Here is a 23,761-nt window from a genome sequence, read left to right as displayed (position 1 = left end):
ACTTTGCTACTTCAGCATGGTTTCGTGGTACAGTTGATGCCACGCAGGGCTATGGGCCAGAAGGTTGAGGGTTAGTCGACCACCAAGGACGAGCTCACTCTCCCTGCTTGTCTCATTACACTACAATCAGAGCCGGCAGCAGACAATGATCAGCTAGGGGGAAATCTGATTTTTAACAGTTTGATGCTATATTTATAATTATATAAAATATTTGCAATGATTTTTCCACCAGTGGAGGCTGCTGAGGGGAGGACGGCTCATAATAATGGCCAAGAACGGAGCAACGGGAATGTCATCAAACACATGGAAACCATGGAAACCATGCGTTCACGTATTTGATACAATTCCACTAATTCTGCTGGTACCACCAACCTCCTGTTTCCCACCAACAGGTTTCTGTGCCAACGCACCACAACCAATAAGCAACGCAGAAATGCATACCAATTAACAACTGAGCGCTTATAATCATGGTTTGTGTTTTCAACTCCACAATCAAGTAGAGAATGTCTATCTGACAGAGAATACATCCCCCCTACCTTGTAGACTTACTCAGTATCGAAGGCTTGGATTCACAATCTACGAATGTCATTACACTTTTTGCTGTTTTGTAACGGATGTCTCTTTCCATTGATCGAATGGCCGTTGCTCAGTTAAGATGCTGGAATTACACTGAGTGTACAAAACATTAGGAACTGCTCTTCCCATGATATAGACTGACCAGGGGAATCCAGGTGAAAGCTATGATCACTTATTGATGTCACTTGTTAAATCCACTTCAATCAGTGTAGATGAAGGGGAGGAGACAGGTTAAAGAAGGATTTTTAAGCCTTGAGACAATTAAGACATGGATTGTGTATTTGTTCCACTCAAAGGGTCAATGGACAAGACAAAATATATCTAAGTGCCTTTGAACAGGGTATGGTAGTAGGTGCCAGGCACACCAGTTTGTGTGTCAAGAACTGCAATGCTGCTGGGTTTTCACAATCAACAGTTTCCTGTGTGTATCAAGAATGGTCTACCATCCAAAGGATATCCAGCCAAAATGACCCAACTGAGGGAAGCATTGGAGTCAACATGGGCCAGCATCCCTGTCGAACGCTTTGGACACCTTGTAGAGTCCATGCCCCTACGACTTGAGTCTATTCTGAGGGCAAAATGGGGTGCAACTCAATATTAGGAAGGTGTTCCTAATGTTTTGTACACTCTGTGTATATTGGAGTGGAGTGGATGAATGTGAGCAGGTAGCCTACAGGAGACTTTTGAAGAAGCGTTATCAGACTGAAACATTGCCACTATATTTAGGCGTTAGGTTCTAGGTCTAGAAATAGATGGGAAAGCAGACAGAAACGCATGTTAAGTTTCCCTGAATAACTGTGCCTGCTGGGAACACAGGCCTACGTGAAGAAGACTTAGGAGAATGATGATCAGCATCAGAAGTAAAACTCCAGCCAGACTGGCCTGCTACTGGGCCTTTTCTACAACCTGTCCAGAGGAGACCCACAACTGATCCAAATGGAATGAAACATTCATAGCACAGGGCTTTTCACCATTATTCAAATTACATTTTCACTGCAGTTTACATCCTAGAGTAGAATTGTACTCAATTGAAAACAGTAATGCAATTTTCCATTGCATTGTGGTGTTGTAGGGTACTATAATCTAGGTAGGATAACTGTATTGTCCCTAAACATGATTAACAGGGGAGGTTTTTGAGCTGCATGTTTCATGTCTTCACTGTTCTTTCATGAAGTAATGAGAACTCTCAGCTACTCTTCTATCGAGTGGATTTATATTGAACATTGGGTGCAGATGTGAATGATTTTATGTGTGGTATGATTGCTAGTTAGCATTTTGCAGATCTGGATAAACATCCGCCCACCGCTACTGTCACTATGAATAGAGGGCAGGTTAGACAGTTGACTGGTAGACTACATTGACCTATGGTTTAGTAAGAGTGTAGAAAAGCATAGTGCATAAGGGAAGTACCAAAACACCTTGATTTAGGAGAGGTGCATGCAAGCACATGAGGAAACATGGCTATCTGGAAGACATTATATAGTAAAACATACAAAATAGTAATTGTAAATCAGGGAAAAACTCACTACCCTCCTCTGTGCCCAATAAAAACTCACTATCCTGCTCTGTGCCCAATAAAAACTCACTACCCTGCTCTGTGCCCAATAAAAACACACTACCCTCCTCTCTGCCCAACAAAAACACACTACCCAACTCTCTGCCCAACAAAAACACACTACCCAACTCTCTGCCCAACAAAAACACACTACCCAACTCTCTGCCCAACAAAAACACACTACCCAACTCTCTGCCCAACAAAAACACACTACCCAACTCTGTGCCCAATAAAAACACACTACCCAACTCTCTGCCCAACAAAAACACACTACCCAACTCTCTGCCCAACAAAAACACACTACCCAACTCTGTGCCCAATAAAAACACACTACCCAACTCTCTGCCCAACAAAAACACACTACCCAACTCTCTGCCCAACAAAAACACACTACCCAACTCTCTGCCCAACAAAAACACACTACCCAACTCTCTGCCCAACAAAAACACACTACCCAACTCTCTGCCCAACAAAAACACACTACCCAACTCTCTGCCCAACAAAAACACACTACCCAACTCTCTGCCCAACAAAAACACACTACCCAACTCTGTGCCCAATAAAAACACACTACCCTGCTCTGTGCCCAATAAAAACTCACTACCCTCCTCTGTGCCCAATAAAAACACACTACCCTGCTCTGTGCCCAATAAAAACTCACTACCCTGCTCTGTGCCCAAAAAAATCTACAATTAAACAATCCTCAAAGCATAACAAAAATTAAATAAAAAAAAAAACTATTTTGAACTAACCAGTACATTTCAAATTGTCCCTTGGCAAAAGACAATCAAGACCAGTTTCTTTGAAAAGCTTAACAGACATCCATCACAAATAGTCACGTACAGAAGCAGACACACACTGACCTCCCAGGTCTGACTGAGGCGGCTAACTGCTGCGGTGTTCAGACCCATAACGATGGCAAAGAAAGAGTTGAGGTTCCTCTGGGCTTTACAGCTGAGGAAATAAAGAGTGACACACTGTTAACACCAGCTTCATACAGTGATGGTACAGGAATACAAACTGTAATTCCTCACTAAACCACAGGAGGGGGCATCCTGTCCATGCAGACCTCACTATAATAGAGTGCTGTGCAGAGTTCTGTAGTTGAAGTATTGGGCCCTTAGTGAAATGGACCAGTCATACTGCTCTACTTCTGTAGAAGAAGACATCAGCACATTCTGAGGATGTAACAACTCTGTCCAAATGCTGGAGCCCACTATGTTGTGGTCAGAGAGGAGAGGAGAGGAGAGGAGAGGAGAGGAGAGGAGAGGAGAGAGGAGCCCACTATGTTGTGGTCAGAGAGGAGAGGAGAGGAGAGGAGAGAGGAGCTCACTGGGCAGCGATCTTGATGAACTTCTTGATGAGCTGGACTCTGTTGCAGAGCGTAGGACACATCAGGACTTCTGTCATCACCCACAGCTGTACCTCATTGCAGCGCTGCAGCAGCAGCTCCAGCGCCACCGTGTGGCCACCGCTGGCATGACGGCTGAACGTGAAGTACACCAGCTCTTGCTGTAGTGGAGAGAGACAGGGCAGGGCATGACAGGGCATGACAGGACAGGACAGAACATGGCAGGACAGGGCAGGACAGGGCAGGACAGGGCAGGACAGGACAGGACACGGGTGAGCTTGTAGAAAGCTTTGAATCACTAACATCTTTATCTGTATCCTAAATGGCACCCTATTCCCTTTATAGCGCACTACTTTTGACCAGAGCTCTAAGGGCCCTGGTAAAAACAAAAGATGCACTAATAGTGAATCGGGTGCCAATTGGGACGCATGCATAGTGTAGGTGATGGACAAAAGATGATGTCACGGACCTCATGTATTGAGTTGAAGACACTCCAGTCAAAGTTTGTAAGGGTGACAGCCACGTCCCATGTGTTCATACTCAGCATGCGAGCTGACCTCTGTTGTAGCTCTGCGTTGTCTGTGAACGGGTTCTGAGAGGACAAAGGGATATGATATATGTTCTGTTGGGTTATGTAAGAACACGTTATTTTCTGGTGTGATATGACCATGTGGGTTATAGGCTGGAAGCATATCCAGTAGGAATCAGGAATATAATGTGATAAACCAAATGCAGAAGTAGCTTGTTAGGAGGCCTGAGGACTGTCACCTATGCTAGATTCATTCACATTGTAGCCTGCTGAGGAACTGCATTGAAGTGGACTCATTGTGATTCCTACCATGACTTCACTCAGGTCCTTTCTGCACACGTGCAGCCTCCCCACTGCTGTCAGCGAATCAGAGTAGAGCCTGTCCTGAGGCTTCAGGAGGAGTTTCTCTGGAGAGAGGAAGCATCACACAGCACAGCCATTATAAATATGTCAGCCAGCGTGTCACCTGCTATCTGGTGTAGATGAGTGTCCCAGTGCCGGGTTGGTTCTGTTCTGCAGTAGTCAGTCAGTGTAGGGTTGGTTCTGTTCTACCAGTCAGTGTAGGGTTGGGTCTGTTCTACCAGTCAGTGTAGCCACAGCGGCTGACAACAGAAAACGACTACATGTCGGGACAGCAGGACTTTGTTCATTCCTGTTTGCTTTTCAAGTCTGCAGAATTTCACTCATTCATGTAACATAATACACACTGTTGTGTCACTGGACATTAAGGTCAGTAGAGGACAACATGGTTTAATCATTGTTTTTACAGTCATGTGCTTTCAGAGTATACGGATGTGTCTATTGGCTATAGAAGGAGATACTGTCCCAGAATACTGCATCTATACAGAGTCAAAAACAGGCAGACAGGTGGACAGACTTTATGTATTATGTATGTGTATACTGTATTCTAGTCCAGGCTCATCCTATATAACTACTGCTGTACACACCTTTTCTATTCATATACTGTCCATACTGTCTTTACACACCATTATATGTGCATAAATATATATACAGTATCAGTCAAAAGTTTGGACACAACTACTCATTCAAGGGATTATCTTTATTTGACTATTTTCTACATTGTAGAATAATAGTTTAGACATCAAACTATGAAATTACACGTATGGAATCATGTAGTAACCAAAAATATATTTTATATTTGAGATTATTCAAAGTAGCCACCCTTTGCCGTCTTGATGACAGCTTTGAACACTCTTGGCATTCTCTCAACCAGCTTCATGAGGAATGCTTTTCCAACAGTCTTGAAGGAGTTCCCACATATGCTGAGCATTTGCTGGTTCCTTTTCCTTCACTCTGTGGTCCAACTCATCCCAAACGATCTCAATTGGGTTGAGGTCGGGTGATTGTGGAGGCTAGGTCATCTGAGGCAGCACTCCATCACTCCCCTTCTTGGCCAAATAGCCCAAATGGGCGTTGTCCTGTTAAAAAACAAATGATAGTCTCACTAAGCACAATCCAGATGGAAGGGTGTATCGCTGCAGAATGCTGTGGTAGCCATGCTGGTTAAGTGTGCCTTGAATTCTAAATAAATCACAGACAGTGTCACCAGCAATGCACCCCCACACCATCACACCTCCTCCACCATGCTTCACGGTGGGAACCACACATGCTGAAATCATCCGTTCACCTACTCTGCATCTCACAAAGACACGGCAGATGGAAGCAGAAAATCTCAAAGGACAGATTTCCACCGGTCTAATGTATATTGCTCGTGTTTCTTGGCCCACACAAGTCTCTTCTTCTTATTGGTGTCCTTTAGTAGTGGTTTCTTTGCAGCAATTCGACCATGAAGGCCTGATTCACATAGTCTCCTCTGAACAGTTGATGTTGAGATGTCTGTTACTTGAACTCTGAAGTATTTGTTTGCCTGCAATCTGAGGTATGGTTAACTCTAATGAACTCTAATGAATCTTCTGCAGCAGAGGTAACTCTGGGTCTTCCTTTCCTGTGGCGGTCCTCATGAGAGACAGGTTCTTCATAGAGCTTGATGGTTTTTGCGACTTCACTTAAAGAAACTTTCTGTATTGACTGACCTTCATGTCTTAAAGTAATGATGGACTGTAATTTCTCTTTGCTTATTTGAGCTGTTCTTGCCATAATATGGACTTGGTATTTTACCAAATAGGACTATCTTCTGTATACCACCCTTACCTTGTCACAACAAAACTGATTGGCTCAAACACATTAAGAAGGAAAAAAAATCCACAAATTAACTTTTAACAAGACACACCTGTTAATTGAAATGCATTCCAGGTGACTACCTCATGAAGTCGGTTACCAAGAGTGTGCAAAGCTGTCATCAAGGCAAAGGGTGGCTACTCTGAAGAATCTCAAATATAACATTGCTTGTTCTGATATTTCTTAAGTTCTCTGTATTTTTCTGGATTCTTTGTGTGTGTGTATTGTGTTTTTATTTATAGTATGTTTGTATTGCTAGGTATTACTGCACTGTTGGAGCTAGAAACACAAGCATTTCGCTGCACTTGTGGTAACATCTGTGTACGTGACCAATACACTTTTGATATGATTTCGACAAGCAGGCAGTCAGACAGACAGACCATTGAAACTCTGGTGAATCCCTGTGTGAGTTAAGTTGTGGTTAGTTACCTCCACGGTAGATGACAACCAGAAAGACCAGCTACTCCAGGTATGGTTAGGTTAGGGTTCGATTAGATACCTCCAGGGTAGCTGACAGTCAGCAGGACCATTTCCTCCAGTGTGTTATGTATGGTTAGGGTTAGATTAGATACCTCCAGGGTAGGTGACAGTCAGCAGGACCAGCTCCTCCAGTGTGTTGTGTTGTATTAGGTGTTGTTAGTGTAAGGTTAGATTAGATACCTCCAGGGTAGGTGACAGTCAGCAGGACCAGCTCCTCCAGTGTGTTGTGTATGGTTAGGGTTAGATTACATACCTCCAGGGTAGGTGACAGCCAGCAGGACCATTTCCTCCAGTGTGTTTTGTTTATGGTTAGGGTAAGGTTAGATTAGATACCTCCAGGGTAGGTGACAGTCAGCAGGACCAGCTCCTCCAGTGTGTTGTATTAGGTATGGTTAGGGTTAGATTAGATACCTCCAGGGTAGGTGACAGCCAGCAGGACCAGCTCCTCCAGTGTGTTGTATTAGGTATGGTTAGGGTTAGATTAGATACCTCCAGGGTAGGTGACAGCCAGCAGGACCAGCTCCTCCAGTGTGTTGTATTAGGTATGGTTAGGGTTAGATTAGATACCTCCAGGGTATGTGACAGTCAGCAGGACCAGCTCCTCCAGTGTGTTGTGTATGGTTAGGGTAAGGTTAGATTAGATACCTCCAGGGTATGTGACAGTCAGCAGGACCAGCTCCTCCAGTGTGTTGTATTAGGTATGGTTAGTTTAGGGTTAGATTAGATACCTCCAGGGTAGGTGACAGTCAGCAGGACCAGCTCCTCCAGTGTGTTGTATTAGGTATGGTTAGTTTAGGGTTAGAATAGATACCTCCAGGGTAGGTGACAGTCAGCAGGACCAGCTCCTCCAGTATGCTGTGTTGTATTAGGTAGGGTTAGATTAGATACCTCCAGAGTATGTGACAGTCAGTAGGACCAGCTCCTCCAGTGTGTTGTATTAGGTATGGTTAGTTTAGGGTTAGATTAGATACCTCCAGGGTAGCTGACAGTCAGCAGGACCAGCTCCTCCAGTGTGTTGTATATGGTTAGGTTAGGGTTAGATTAGATACCTCCAGGGTAGGTGACAGCCAGCAGGACCAGCTCCTCCAGGGGGACATCCAGTCTCTCAGCCACCTCCTGCAGCAGCCCCTGGGCCACAACACTGGCCAGGCTCCTCACACTCAGATATGAGTCCATGCTCACGTACACATGACACAACACTGAGGACGGAGGGAGAGAGGGAGAGGAAGGAAGGAATGAGAGACAGAGAGAGAAAGAGAACACTGTTTGTCCCATAGAAGTAGAAAGAATAGAACGGAGTTGGAACTACTGACCATGGAAATTTGAATGGTCAACTCATGGGTGTTCTCAAATGGCTAACCTGCTGCATAAAGTGGTACATGAGGTGATGGGTGTGAAGAGGCTGGACAGACTGAGACTTTTCTGAACAATGAAAATCCCAATGCTTTCATGTTCAATGATGTCATAATTCACATGCATCACCTCATGTTCTGACATCATTGAACATGAAAGCATTGGGATTTTCATTGTTCAGAAAAGTCTCATTCTGTCCAGCCTCAAGGATTCCCATTGTTACTCTGTCTCCTCACAGTGCTTGCTACCTTAAAAAGAATGGCTCTGAGATGCTCTATACAGAACGTCATCAGCCGACACAAACTGTGGAAACAATGCATGTTGGGAGGAATGTAGGAAGAATAAATAGAAAGACAGGGGCTGCATCCCAAATGGCCATAGGGCCCTGCTCAAAAGTAGTGCACTATATAGGGAATAGGGTGCCATTTGAGACGCAGACAGGTTTTTAGGACCGACTCACCTTCCCTGGTCTCCCTTTGTGTTCCTCTGGTCGGGAGCCCGTTCTCTTTCAGGCTCAGTTGGTGGGAAAGAGCTTTGCTCTAAATGGAGGGACATACAGGGAATTCAGAACACATTCATACTGTGTGAGAAAACATTCCAACTCTTCTGGACTCTTGTGCTTTCTGCAGGAAACAAGAGGACAATAGTATTTAATGACCCAAACTGTTGCAAATAGGCTGTAAGGAAACCTGGCTATTCAAACGTAAACACATCCCTACAACAGGATCTGATTCAGCCGCGGGCCCATTTTCTTCTTGAGCAGATTATCAGCGGGCCAGAACATAATCACTAATCATTTGTAGACTGCAAATTGACCGCAAGAATCCCAAACAGATATAAAATTTTACAAAAACATAATTTCAAACCTTGCTTACATTTGTATTCAATCATATAAATGTATATCTCTGTATTATGCGTGGAAATACTTTCTAACAGATTTCCAAAATGAAAAGTTTTAACTCAGAAAACTTGGGGGCCAAATAAAATGGCCTGTGGGCCACCAGTTGGGAAACCCTGCCCAACAACGATGCACTCTTACCACAGGAGGTAGGAGCACCTTAATTAGGGAGGGCGGACTCGTGGTAATGGCTGGAGTGGAATAGGTGGAATGGTATCAAGTAAACATGGTCTCCATGTGTTTGATGCTATTCCATTCGCCCCCCCCCCCCCTGTGACTCATACAATAGCTCCATTACCTCTCATGCAGTTTGGCCTCTTACCTTTCTGTGGGGTGAATACTCATCTCATGCAGTTTGGCCTCTTACCTTTCTGTGGGGTGAATACTAATTTCATGCTGTTTTGGCCTCTTACCTTTCTGTGGGGTGAATACTAATTTCATGCTGTTTTGGCCTCTTACCTTTCTGTGGGGTGAATACTAATTTCATTCAGTTTGGCCTCTTACCTTTCTGTGGGGTGAATACTCATCTCATGCAGTTTTGGCCTCTTACCTTTCTGTGGGGTGAATACTCCTCCGCTGTACTGGAGAGAGAAACAAAATCAAACAATTAGACCATGAGACAAGAATGACCAAAAAAACAATACACACACTCGTTTGGACCGTTTCAATCAACTAGTAACCTGGTAGTACTGTGATTTTCCATCAATCAACTAGTAACCTGGTAGTACTGTGATTTTCCATCAATCAACTAGTAACCTGGTAGTACTGTGATTTTCCATCAATCAACTAGTAACCTGGTAGTACTGTGGTTTTCCATGTATCAACTAGTAACCTGGTAGTACTGTGGTTTTCCATGTATCAACTAGTAACCTGGTAGTACTGTGATTTTCCATCAACCAACTAGTAACCTGGTAGTACTGTGATTTTCCATCAATCAACTAGTAACCTGGTAGTACTGTGATTTTCCATCAATCAACTAGTAACCTGGTAGTACTGTGATTTTCCATCAATCAACTAGTAACCTGGTAGTACTGTGATTTTCCATCAATCAACTAGTAACCTGGTAGTACTGTGATTTTCCATCAATCAACTAGTAACCTGGTAGTACTGTGATTTTCCATCAATCAACTAGTAACCTGGTAGTACTGTGATTTTCCATCAATCAACTAGTAACCTGGTAGTACTGTGATTTTCCATCAATCAACTAGTAACCTGGTAGTACTGTGATTTTTCATTTATCAACTAGTAACCTGGTAGTACTGTGATTTTCCATCAATCAACTAGATTAGTCAAGGCTAGGTGACATGAGTCACGGTCCTGATTAGAAAAGTCAAGGTTAGGTGACATGGGTTATGGCCCTGATTAAAGGTGCGATATGTAGAAATCGGTCCACCATTTCCTGGTTGCTAACATTCAAATAGTTTGCCTAATCACAGAAATAGCACATATTGAACAGATTTACCACTCCTTGGACTTGCTTTCAATTATAATAACAGATCTATAACTTGCATTTCTATGTGAATTTGGTTCGGGAGGGAGTAGGTGGGGAGAAGGAAGGGAGGAGGGATGAGGGGAGGGTTGACATGGGATGTGTCCCACTCGATGGACATCATGTTCTATATTTTTGGTGTTCTTGGAAATGTGCGTTTGTCAGCAAGATTGGAATCCTCAATGCTATTGGCAATAATAGAACCAACAGTAGAAATGGAACAACAGGTCTCGCTGTCACAGGTTTGCTTTCCCAGATATTCTTCCTACGTGTCTTAGACCCCTGACACAGAGGGAGAGGAACTCAGAGACCCCAACAGGACAACAACACATACCCCAACAGCACAACAACACATACCCCAACAGCACAACAACACATACCCCAACAGCACAATAACACATACCCCAACAGCACAATAACACATCCCCAAACAGGACAGCAACACATCCCCAAACAGGACAGCAACACATCCCCAAACAGGACAGCAACACATCCCAAACAGGACAGCAACACATCCCCAAACAGGACAGCAACACATCCCCAAACAGGACAGCAACACATCCCCAAACAGGACAGCAACACATCCCCAAACAGGACAACAACACATCCCCAAACAGGACAGCAACACATCCCCAAACAGGACAGCAACACATCCCCAAACAGGACAGCAACACATCCCCAAACAGGACAACAACACATCCCCAAACAGGACAGCAACACATCCCCAAACAGGACAACAACACATCCCCAAACAGGACAACAACACATCCCCAAACAGGACAGCAACACATCCCCAAACAGGACAGCAACACATCCCCAAACAGGACAGCAACACATCCCCAAACAGGACAACAACACATCCCCAAACAGGACAGCAACACATCCCCAAACAGGACAGCAACACATCCCCAAACAGGACAACAACACATCCCCAAACAGGGCAACAACACAGCCCAAACAGGACAGCAACACATCCCCAAACAGGACAGCAACACATCCCCAAACAGGACAGCAACACATCCCCAAACAGGACAGCAACACATCCCCAAACAGGACAGCAACACATCCCCAAACAGGACAGCAACACATCCCCAAACAGGACAGCAACACATCCCCAAACAGGACAGCAACACATCCCCAAACAGGACAACAACACATCCCCAAACAGGACAACAACACATCCCCAAACAGGACAACAACACAGCCCAAAACAGGACAGCAACACATCCCCAACAGGACAGCAACACATCCCCAAACAGGACAACAATACATCCCCAAACAGGACAGCAACACATCCCCAAACAGGACAGCAACACATCCCCAAACAGGACAACAACACATCCCCAAACAGGACAGCAACACATCCCCAAACAGGACAACAACACATCCCCAAACAGGACAGCAACACATCCCCAAACAGGACAGCAACACATCCCCAAACAGGACAACAACACATCCCCAAACAGGGCAACAACACAGCCCAAACAGGACAGCAACACATCCCCAAACAGGACAGCAACACATCCCCAAACAGGACAGCAACACATCCCCAAACAGGACAGCAACACATCCCCAAACAGGACAACAACACATCCCCAAACAGGACAGCAACACATCCCCAAACAGGACAGCAACACATCCCCAAACAGGACAGCAACACATCCCCAAACAGGACAGAAACACATCCCCAAACAGGACAACAACACATCCCCAAACAGGACAACAACACATCCCCAAACAGGACAACAACACAGCCCAAAACAGGACAGCAACACATCCCCAACAGGACAGCAACACATCCCCAAACAGGACAACAATACATCCCCAAACAGGACAGCAACACATCCCCAAACAGGACAGCAACACATCCCCAAACAGGACAACAACACATCCCCAAACAGGACAACAACACAGCCCAAACAGGACAGCAACACATCCCCAAACAGGACAGCAACACATCCCCAAACAGGACAGCAACACATCCCCAAACAGGACAGCAACACATCCCCAAACAGGACAGCAACACATCCCCAAACAGGACAGCAACACATCCCCAAACAGGACAGCAACACATCCCCAAACAGGACAGCAACACATCCCCAAACAGGACAGCAACACATCCCCAAACAGGACAGCAACACATCCCCAAACAGGACAGCAACACATCCCCAAACAGGACAGCAACACAGCCCAAAACAGGACAGCAACACATCCCCAAACAGGACAGCAACACATCCCCAAACAGGACAACAACACAGCCCAAAACACTGCAACTACTCTTAATTTATCAATTTGTTAATTGAGTATGAATACAGGAGATGAGTAAAACAGCCCTCTACAGTACATGTTCCCATTCATGGGTGTTGGAGGACACATGACTCTCTCTGCCTCTAGGACAGTTGATCTATATTCAGTGGTTTCAATTTTGACTCACTCTTTTGGTACAAAAAAAACACATCTCAAATGTCATCCTATTCTCTTTACAGGCCAAAAGGGAGTAGTGTGATAGGCCTATAGGGCTCTGGTCAGAATTAGTGCACTATACAGGGAAAAGGGTGCCATTTGACATGCACACAAAGTCACATTTCCTGTTTACCAGCTACATGTTCAGAATTCACACTTAGGAGAAATAATCCACGCATACATTACACATAAATACACTATATATCAAAAAGTATGTGGACACCCCTTGAAATTAGTGCATTTGGCTATTTCAGCCACACCTGTTGCTGACAAGTGTATAAAATCAAGCACACAGCCATTTCCATAGACAAACATTGGCAGTAGAATGGCCTTACTGAAGAGCTCAACGTGGGGCCGTCATAGGATGCCACCATTCTAACAAGTCCGTTAGTTAACATTTGTGCCCTGCTAGAGCTGCCCTGGTCAACTGTAATTGCTGTTATTGTGAAGTGGAAACGTCTAGGAGCAACAGCGGCTCAGCCGCGAAGTGGTAGAACACACAAGCTCACAGAACGCGTAGTTGTTAAAAATTGTCTGTCCTCGGTTGCATCACTCACCACCGAGTTCCGAACTGCCTCTGGAAGCAACGTCAGCACAATAACTGGTCGTCGGGAGCTTCATGAAATGGGTTACCATGGCCGAGCAGCTGCACACAAGCCTAACATCACCATGTGTAATGCCAAGCATCGGCTGGAGTGATGTAAAGCTCGCCGCCATTGGACTCTGGAGCAGTGGAAACACGTTCTCTGGAGTGATGAATCACGCTTCACCATCTGGCAGTCCGACATACTAGTCTGGATTTGGCGGATGCCAGGAGAACGCTACCTGCAAGAATGCATAGTGCCAACTGTAAAGTTTGGTGGATGACGAATAATGGTCGGGGGCTGTTTTGCATGGTTCGGACTAGGCCACTTAGTTCCAATGAAGGAAAATCTTAACGCTACATTATACAATGACATTCTAGACGATACTGTGCTTCCAACTTTCAAATCAAATCAAATGTATTTATAATTGCATCAGCTGATATCTCAAAGTACTGTACAGAAACCCAGCCTAAAACCCCAAACAGCAAGCAATGCAGGTGTTGAAGCACAACTCCCTAGAAAGGGCAGAACCTAGGAAGAAATCTAGAGAGGAACTATGAGGGGTGGCCAGTCCTCTTCTGGCTGTGCCAGGTGGAGATTTGTGGCAACAGTTTGGGGAAGGCCCTTTCCTGTTTCAGCATGACCCTCTCACGAAGCGAGGTCCATACAGAAATGGTTTCTTCAGGGTGTGGAAGAGCTTGACTGGCCTGCACAGAGCCCTGACCTCAACCCATCGAACACCTTTCAGAAGAATTGGAACGCCGACTGTGAGCCAGGCCTAATTGCTCAACATCAGTGCCCGACCTCACTAATGATCGTGTGGCTGAATGGAAGAAAGTCCCCACAGCTATGTTCCAACATCTAGTGGAAAGCCTGGAGGCTGTTATAGCAGCAAAAGGGGGGGGGGGGACCAACTCCATATTAATGCCCATGATTTAGTAATGAGATGTTCGAGCAGGTGTCCACATACTTTTGGTCATGTAGTGTAACTAATTCATCATATTATTCCATTATTCAGTTCCTATGGCCACTCACTGTCTGCGATGCAGCCGCAGGAGTTTCTGCAGGTCCTTCTGCTCCTTCTCTAGAGTTGGATACTCATACAGGTCATCCAGGAGGAAACGATACAATGTCTGAAACACAAAGACAACATCTAATGTCTGTTTTCAATGTCTGAAACACAAAGACAACATCTAATGTCTGTTTTCACCCCCCCATATCATCATGATATCACTTATTTTAGGGTCATCTCACTGTCCCATATCCTTAGCCTGGCCCCACATTTGTCTTGCCAACTCCTTATAAATGACTAGAGGAGTTTGAAAGAAAGCACAAACAGATCTGGAAACAGGCTGTAATATCCCTTCTTCTTCGCCTCGCTCGCTCCGTCATACCTTCATGAAGAGTTTAACATGCTCATCTTCTCGTAGGAAGTCCCTGTACAGTGTTGTCCACTGTGTCACCAGGTGCAGGACCTGCCGTTTCCTGTCCAGAACCTCCTGCCCTTCCTCTTTCCCCCGGTGGTGTCTCTTTGAACAATAGGTGGGCTCCATGAGTTAAGGCATCAGCACAGCAGTAGACCGGACTCTCAGTAGGCGTTGTGTGTATTGACATTAGCTAGGCCAACAGGATCAACACCGCTATTTTTAATTGTTCCAAGTTGGAGGTGTATGTGTGTTTAAGGGTGAGGTGTGTGTGTAGTAGAGAACAGTCAGTAGCGTTAGAGGTAAGGGTGGTATACTGTAGTCTAGAGGTAAGGTACTGTAGTCTAGAGGTAAGGTACTGTAGTCTAGAGACGAGGTAAGGTGCTGTAGTCTAGGGGTGAGGTAAGGTGCTGTAGTCTAGAGGTAAGGTAAGGTGCTGTAGTCTAGGAGTGAGGTAAGGTACTGTAGTCTAGAGGTAAGGTACTGTAGTCTAGAGATGAGGTAAGGTGCTGTAGTCTAGGGGTGAGGTAAGGTACTGTAGTCTAGAGGTAAGGTACTGTAGTCTAGAGGTAAGGTGCTGTAGTCTAAGAGTGAGGTAAGGTGCTGTAGTCTAGGGGTGAGGTAAGGTGCTGTAGTCTAGAGGTAAGGTACTGTAGTCTAGAGATAAGGTAAGGTGCTGTAGTCTAGGGGTGAGGTAAGGTGCTGTAGTCTAGGGGTGAGGTAAGGTACTGTAGTCTAGAGGTAAGGTACTGTAGTCTAGAGATGAGGTAAGGTGCTGTAGTCTAGGGGTGAGGTAAGGTGCTGTAGTCTAGGGGTGAGGTAAGGTGCTGTAGTCTAGGGGTGAGGTAAGGTGCTGTAGTCTAGGGGTGAGGTAAGGTACTGTAGTCTAGAGGTAAGGTACTGTAGTCTAGAGACGAGGTAAGGTACTGTAGTCTAGAGACGAGGTAAGGTGCTGTAGTCTAGGGGTGAGGTAAGGTGCTGTAGTCTAGAGGTAAGGTAAGGTGCTGTAGTCTAGGGGTGAGGTAAGGTGCTGTATTCTAGGGGTGAGGTAAGGTGCTGTAGTCTAGGGGTGAGGTAAGGTACTGTAGTCTAGAGGTGAGGTAAGGTACTGTAGTCTAGAGGTGAGGTAAGGTACTGTAGTCTAGAGGTGAGGTAAGGTACTGTAGTCTAGAGATGAGGTAAGGTACTGTAGTCTAGAGATGAGGTAAGGTACTGTAGTCTAGAGGTGAGGTAAGGTGCTGTAGTCTACGGGTGAGGTAAGGTGCTGTAGTCTAGGGGTGAGGTAAGGTGCTGTAGTCTAGGGGTGAGGTAAGGTGCTGTAGTCTAGGGGTGAGGTAAGGTGCTGTAGTCTAGGGGTGAGGTAAGGTGCTGTAGTCTAGGGGTGGGGTAAGGTGCTGTAGTCTAGGGGTGAGGTAAGGTGCTGTAGTCTAGATGTAAGGGTTGTGTACTGTAGTCTAGAGGTTTGGTACTGTAATCTAGAGTTAAGGGTGGTATATTGTAGTCTAGAGGGAAGGGTCTTGTACTGTAGTCTAGAGGTAAGGTAAAGTAGTCTAGAGGTAAGGTACTGTAGTCTAGAGGTTAGGGTGGTGTACTGTAGTCTAGAGGTAATGTACTGTAGTCTAGAGGTAAGGGTGGTGTACTGTAATCTAGAGGTAAGGTACTGTAGTCTAGAGGTTAGGGTTGTGTACTGTAATCTAGAGGTTAGGGTTGTGTACTGTAGTCTAGAGGTAATGTACTGTAGTCTAGAGGTTAGGGTGGTGTACTGTAGTCTAGAGGTAATGTACTGTAGTCTAGAGGTTAGGGTTGTGTACTGTAATCTAGAGGTTAGGGTTGTGTACTGTAGTCTAGAGGTAATGTACTGTAGTCTAGAGGTTAGGGTTGTGTACTGTAGTCTAGAGGTTAGGGTTGTGTACTGTAGTCTAGAGGTAATGTACTGTAGTCTAGAGGTTAGGGTGGTGTACTGTAGTTTAGAGGTTAGGTTGGTGTACTGTAGTCTAGAGGTACGGGTGGTGTACTGTAGTCTAGAGGTTAGGGTTGTGTACTGTAATCTAGAGGTAAGGTACTGTAGTTTAGAGGTTAGGGTTGTGTACTGTAGTCTAGAGGTAATGTACTGTAGTCTAGAGGTTAGGTACTGTAGTTTAGAGGTTAGGGTTGTGTACTGTAGTCTAGAGGTAATGTACTGTAGTCTAGAGGTTAGGTACTGTAGTCTAGAGGTTAGGGTTGTGTACTGTAATCTAGAGGTAAGGTACTGTAGTTTAGAGGTTAGGGTTGTGTACTGTAGTTTAGAGGTAATGTACTGTAGTCTAGAGGTAAGGTACTGTAGTCTAGAGGTTAGGGTTGTGTACTGTAGTCTAGAGGTAAGGGTGGTGTACTGTAGTCTAGAGGTTAGGGTTGTGTACTGTAGTCTAGAGGTTAGGGTTGTGTACTGTAGTCTAGAGGTTAGGGTTGTGTACTGTAGTCTAGAGGTTAGGGTTGTGTACTGTAGTCTAGAGGTAAGGGTGGTGTACTGTAGTCTAGAGGTTAGGGTTGTGTACTGTAGTCTAGAGGTTAGGGTTGTGTACTGTAGTCTAGAGGTACGGGTGGTGTACTGTAGTTTAGAGGTTAGGTTGGTGTACTGTAGTCTAGTGGTACGGGTGGTGTACTGTAGTCTAGTGGTACGGGTGGTGTACTGTAGTTTAGAGGTTAGGGTTGTGTACTGTAGTTTAGAGGTTAGGTTGGTGTACTGTAGTCTAGTGGTACGGGTGGTGTACTTTAGTCTAGCGGTAAGGGTGGTGTACTGTAGTCTAGAGGTAAGGGTAGTATACTGTAGTTTAGAGGTGACCACCACAACCTGAAGTAGAAGGATATTGTCCCAGGAGAGCCTGACACAGATCACTGGTTGACATGAACACCAGGTATGTCAGCAGGAAGTCATCCAGGAGAGGCTCTGTAAAACAGGAAACACATCATTTACAACAGCATCCAATAGAACTGGCTAAAACTCCGTGGTGGAAAAAGTACTCAATTGTAATACTGTAGTAAAAGTAAAGAAACCTTAATAGAAAATGACTCAAGTAAAAGTCAAAGTCACCCAGTAAAATATTATTTGTGTAAAAGTATAAAAGTATTTGGTTTTAAATATACTTAAGTATCAAAAGTAAAAGTAAAAGTATAAATCATTTCAAATTCCTTATATTAAGCAACCAGACAGGACAATTTTCTTGTTTTTTTTAATTGTATTTCCAGATAGCCAGGGGTACACTTCAATATTCCAAGACATAATTTACAAACAAAGCCTTTGTGTTTCGTGAGTCTGCCAGATCAGAGGCAGTAGGGATGACCAGGGATGTTCTCTTGATAAGTCTGTGAATTGGACCATTTTCCTGTCAAAATGTAACGAGTACTTTTGGGTGTCAGGGAAAAATGTACGGAGTAAAAAGTACGTTATTTTCTTTATGAATGTAGTGTGGTAAAAGTTGCCAAAATTATAAATGGTAAAGTGAATTACAGATACTCCAAAAAACTAACTTACTAAAGTAGTACTTTAAAGTATTTTTATTTAAGTACTTTACACCACTGCTAAAACTGATTCAAATCCAATGTAATTGGATTGAATTGTATTAATTCATAAATTAATGTATTAATAAATTGAATACATTTATTAAACATTTTAAATTATGAATGACCAAACTGAGATTATACAATCATTAAAGCTACATTCAAGTGTCAGTAGTCTACTTAAAGATGCAGACCATACAAAAATGTGCTCATAAATTTAAAAAATGAAAAGTGAATTCCACCATCTGACATCTTTTGTAAAGTTCTTCTTTTCCTATATGAATCTAAATTCCTCCCACCGCCTGTTACGGTTGGCTCCAACGCCGTCCAGCTCTCTGCTCCACCTACAGCCTCTCTGTGTTCCCACTGTGTCCAGCTCTCTGCTCCACCTACAGCCTCTCTGTGTTCACACTGTCTCCAGCTCATTTAGTACTGACCTGGAAGAACACCATGAACGTTTTCAATCACTACATTGTCTATTGAAATGAATGTATTCAGTGAGCAATGTGTAAAACACATTAGCAAATCTGTGGATGGACACAAAATAAGAACCAATCTGGCAACCCCAATGCATTGTGGGGAAAAAAGTAACATTTGAATTTATGAATATAATCATTGAGAAAAGCATCCCCCATGCAGAGAATTTATGAATATATATATATTTCCCCTACACAATGTCTCAGTGTTGTGATATCAATATGCAAAAGCACATTGGCTGAAAGAAATCATTAAGTCAAAAGGATTTTAAGACTTATCAAATATCAGATAGACACAACAGCATTGGAAATATCATTTGATTTAGAGCATCGACTGCACCGGCGGTTAGAGAGTCAGGCAGCAGGTTGACAACGTATTGCCTTATCTTCCCTGGTACTTCCTGTAGCAGACAGAGAACAGCCAGTATACAGTAACGTGAGGCTACAGGGGAAGGAGAGAGTCAAGCAGCAGGTTGACAACGTATTGCCTTATCTTCCCTGGTACTTCCTGTAGCAGACAGAGAACAGCCAGTATACAGTAACGTGAGGCTACAGGGGAAGGAGAGAGTCAAGCAGCAGGTTGACAACGTATTGCCTTATCTTCCCTGGTACTTCCTGTAGCAGACAGAGAACAGCCAGTATACAGTAACGTGAGGCTACAGGGGAAGGAGAGAGTCAAGCAGCAGGTTGACAACGTATTGCCTTATCTTCCCTGGTACTTCCTGTAGCAGACAGAGAACAGCCAGTATACAGTAACGTGAGGCTACAGGGGAAGGAGAGTCATTGGACATAGCTTAAGTATCCAGGGAACAAATGAAAATGGAACAATCATCATTGAAAAGCGTGTGAGTCATGACCTGAGTAAGTTAGAACACCGATGAGTGGACTACGAGGCCAGGACCAGTAGAAAGATCAACGTACACACATTGTGATCCTCTCTCACGCTCTCTCTCTGTCAACCTGTGTTCCAATCCTGTGTTCATTCATTAACATTCTCATTTACAAAGTCTATAGTCAGTCTCCCAAATGGGACCCTATTCCCTATATGGGCCCTGGTCAAAAGTAGAACACTAGGGAATAGGTTGCCATTTGGGACGGGCTCTATATGTGTTCCAGAGTAATTTTCACATTGCACAAGGATCTTTCACTGATTGTTAGGAGTCATTACTTTCACTGGGTGAGACCTGTCACCCTTATCTAATTAACCTGTTGGGGATGGGGGCGCTGTTTAGACTATTTATGCTAATTTGGCAAATTTTTGAAACGGCTTCCCACAAAATCCTTGATCGTACAATATGCATATTATTATTATTATTGGATAGAAAACAGTCTATAGTTTCTATAGGAGTTGAAATTTTGTCTCTAAGTGGAACAGAGCCCATTCTACAGCAATTTCCCTGACATGGAGTCAGATTTGAGAAATGTTGGCCACTCTTCTGAAGTCAGTTAAAAGGGCACTGTCATTGCTATGACTATACGGACACTTCTTACGTCTTCCCCTGGATGCCTTTACGTGATGACGATTCCAATGGGGTCGATTGCGGGTTCACAGGCCCTACAAATGAAAAAACCCTGAAGCTAGTCATTCTTTTGGAGCTGCGTCATGAGCCTAGAGGACACCGGCGCGCACCTGTTCCAAGCGTTAGTTTAGCCTGTTATATTTCTCCGGTCATCTTTTCACTCGTTATAGGAGTTAAAAACGTCATAAGGTAGTTAATTTAAAGCGTTTTATAGCAATTTATATCCGTTTAGTGCGATTTTGGGACATTTATTTTTGCAACGATGTGAAAAGTTGGGCACGCTTTTCAATTCATCCCGAACGCAGTTGACATTTCCACATGGCAAGAGGACAGCTTTCCACCAAAAGACGATTTCTCCCAAGAAAGGATCCTTTGCCCAAGATACTGATGGAAGAACAGCTCAAGGTAGGACATTTTTATTATGATAAATCGTGTTTCTGTCGAAACATTTTAGTGGCTTAGGACGCCATGTTTTTTGACGTAGCTTCGCTTGGCGCAAACTGTATTGAAAAGTAAGGATAAATTAAAAAATGTAATAACGCAATTGTATTAAGAATTAAATTGTCTATCAATCCCTGTCCACCCTATATTTTTTAGTCACGTTTATGAGTATTTATGTATAAGAGTAGATCACTGTCTAAGTGGCGCAAGGACTTTTTCTTTACCAGCTTGTCTACATTTCACATTGTCTAACCATGATTTTGGTGGCTAAATATAAACATTTTCGATCAAACTGTATATGCATGTTGTAATGTGATGTTACAGGAGTGTCATCGGAAGAATTCTGAGAAGGTTAGTGAAAAAATTAATATCTTTTGGCGATGTTGACTTTTATCGCTCACTTTGGCTAGAATCAATGCTGGGCTGCTAATTGCTATGTGCTAAGCTAATATAACGATTTATTGTGTTTTCGCTGTAAGACACTTAGAAAATCTGAAATATTGTCTGTATTCACAGGATCTGTGTCTTTCGATTCGTGTATGCTGTGTATTTTTACGAAATGTTTGATGATTAGTAGTTAGGTAAACACGTTGCTCATTGTAATTATTCTAGTCCATTTGTGACGGTGGGTGCAATTGTAAACTATGCCATCTACCTGAAATATGCACTTTTTTCTAACAAAACCTATCCCATACCATAAATATGTTATCAGACTGTCATCTAATGAGTTTTTTTGTTGGTTAGGGGCTATAAATATCTTAGTTTAGCCGAATTGGTGATGGCTACTGGTGTTGGTGGACAAATAAAAGATGGTGGATTATGCTAATGTGTTTTTAGGTAATAGATGTACATCTTTACATATTGTGTCTTCCCTGTAAAACATTTTAAAAATCGGAAATGTTGACTGGATTCACAAGATCTGTGTCTTTCATTAGCTGTATTGGACTTTAATGTGTGAAAGTTAAATATTTTAAAAAAATATTTTTTTTGAATTTCGCGGCACTGGTTTTTCAGTGGGGGGGGGGGGGGGTGTGCCGCTAGCGCCACGCTGATCCTAGACAGGTTAACCCATTGCTTTAATGTGTTTACCAGCAACATTGACGTTGCTGCGTCCTTGTGTGCAGACATCTCAAGGTCACAGGACATGTCAACCCTAGATATATGCTTTCATTTCATTATTAACAATGTCTCTGAACGTGATCTAATCAACAGATTTGTCAATGTGAATATACCAACTCAGCTAGAAAATCAATTAATTGCCCTCCCGGGTGGCGCAGTGGTCTAGGGCACTGCGCCACCAGAGTCTCTGGGTTCGCCCCCAGGCTCTGTCGCAGCCGGCCGCGACCGGGAGGTCCGTGGGGCGACGCACAATTGGGCTAGCGTCGTCCGGGTTAGGGAGGGTTTGGCCGGTAGGGATTTCCTTGTCTCATCGCGCTCCAGCGACTCCTGTGGCGGGCTGGGCGCAGTGCGCGCTAACCAAGGGGGGCCAGGTGCACGGTGTTTCCTCCGACACATTGGTGCGGCTGGCTTCCGGGTTGGAGGCGCGCTGTGTTAAAGAAGCATTGCGGCTTGATTGGGTTGTGCCTCGGAGGACGCATGGCTTTCGACCTTCGTCTCTCCCGAGCCCGTACGGGAGTTGTAGCGATGAGACAAGATAGTAATTACTAGCGATTGGATACCACGAAAATTGGGGAGAAAAGGGGCTAAAATTAAAATTAAAAAAAATGTAAATTAAAAAATCAATTAATTGTGGGTTTTGTTTATCTTTTGTTGTGTGTTTCTTTGGTGAAAGAGCACCATTGTGAAAATAAACCGTTCCATTTGAGAGGAATTTCAAGGGATCTCATCAGAGAACTAGTCCATGATTATTTGCTGTGTTTGTCAGTGGCATTGGATTTTTACAATCACTTTGGCACTAATTTCGGGGAACCTTGGTGTCATTTTTCAAAACTCTAGACACAAAACTCACAACCAATGATCAAAATGCACATTTTTCCAAAACTCTAACACTTTTTCCAATTGCTTGGATACAAACACATAAAGCTAAGATCATTTGTTCATTGAACTAAAATCGCCTGTTCAAAATGACACAACTTAACATCAAAGTATTACCATTTCAAAATGCAATTCACACATTACATCTGAGATGACTGTCTATTCATTTCATTACAATGATCTAACTATCAATTGATACAACTGCTCAAAATGATAAGTAACTGTTGCGTTACTCTTAATGCATAGTTTTACGGAAACTGACGAACAATATTCCATGTTTAGATCATGAAAGTTTCAGGATAACGAGATTCATTGACACCAATTACCGTGGAACATGAACCAATTGGACTACATTATCTATGAATGTAATATTTTATCATCATTCTTTATCAGACACTGTTTCTATGGTCCCATGTACCACTTTTCCAGACCATGTTTTCAGATTTGACATTACTGTACACTCACCGGCCACCTTATTAGGTACACCTATCTAGTACTGGGTAGGACCCCCTTTTTCCTCCACAACAGCCTGAATTATTTACGCTGTTGTACGTTAAGAGATGCCATTCTGCACACCACTGTTTTAAACAGCTGTTATTTGAGCATTTGTGGCCTTTCTGTTAGCTTGAATGAGTCTGGACATTCTCCTCTGACCTCTCTCATTAACAAGGTGGTTTTGCCCACAGAAGTGCCGCTCAGTGAATGTGTTTTGTTCTTCGCATTTTGTTCTTCATTCTCTGTAAACTCTAGAGACTGTAGTGCGTAAAAATCCCAGGAAGGCAGCTGTTTCTGAGATGCTGGAATCACCATGTGTGGCATCAACAATCATACCACTGTCAAAGTTGCTTAGATTACGCATCTTGCCCGTTCTAATGTTTGGTGGAACAACAT

The 23,761-nt window shown here is 43.8% G+C and overlaps 1 protein-coding gene across 2 annotated transcripts in view; it reads right to left on the bottom strand.

The window, feature by feature from the left end:
- Nucleotides 1–23,761, bottom strand: part of LOC129856898 (rap guanine nucleotide exchange factor 5-like) — an 81,068-nt gene that overhangs the window by 16,823 nt on the left and 40,484 nt on the right. For both annotated transcript variants that reach the window (XM_055924657.1, XM_055924656.1), the window contains 10 exons: nucleotides 17,749–17,827; nucleotides 14,872–15,019; nucleotides 14,513–14,610; nucleotides 9,492–9,522; nucleotides 8,504–8,582; nucleotides 7,740–7,889; nucleotides 4,321–4,418; nucleotides 3,952–4,074; nucleotides 3,465–3,643; nucleotides 2,995–3,085 (listed from right to left, as the gene is read on the bottom strand). In XM_055924657.1, coding sequence (XP_055780632.1) covers nucleotides 2,995–3,085; nucleotides 3,465–3,643; nucleotides 3,952–4,074; nucleotides 4,321–4,418; nucleotides 7,740–7,889; nucleotides 8,504–8,582; nucleotides 9,492–9,522; nucleotides 14,513–14,610; nucleotides 14,872–15,019; nucleotides 17,749–17,827 — 1,076 coding nt within the window. The remainder of the gene's footprint in view (nucleotides 1–2,994; nucleotides 3,086–3,464; nucleotides 3,644–3,951; nucleotides 4,075–4,320; nucleotides 4,419–7,739; nucleotides 7,890–8,503; nucleotides 8,583–9,491; nucleotides 9,523–14,512; nucleotides 14,611–14,871; nucleotides 15,020–17,748; nucleotides 17,828–23,761) is intronic.

The sequence above is a fragment of the Salvelinus fontinalis genome, chromosome 6 (assembly GCF_029448725.1).
Source record: "Salvelinus fontinalis isolate EN_2023a chromosome 6, ASM2944872v1, whole genome shotgun sequence".
Classification (NCBI taxonomy): Eukaryota; Metazoa; Chordata; class Actinopteri; order Salmoniformes; family Salmonidae; genus Salvelinus; species Salvelinus fontinalis.
Note: the sequence above shows the minus strand (reverse complement) of the source record. Positions and strands in the feature narration are given on the sequence as shown.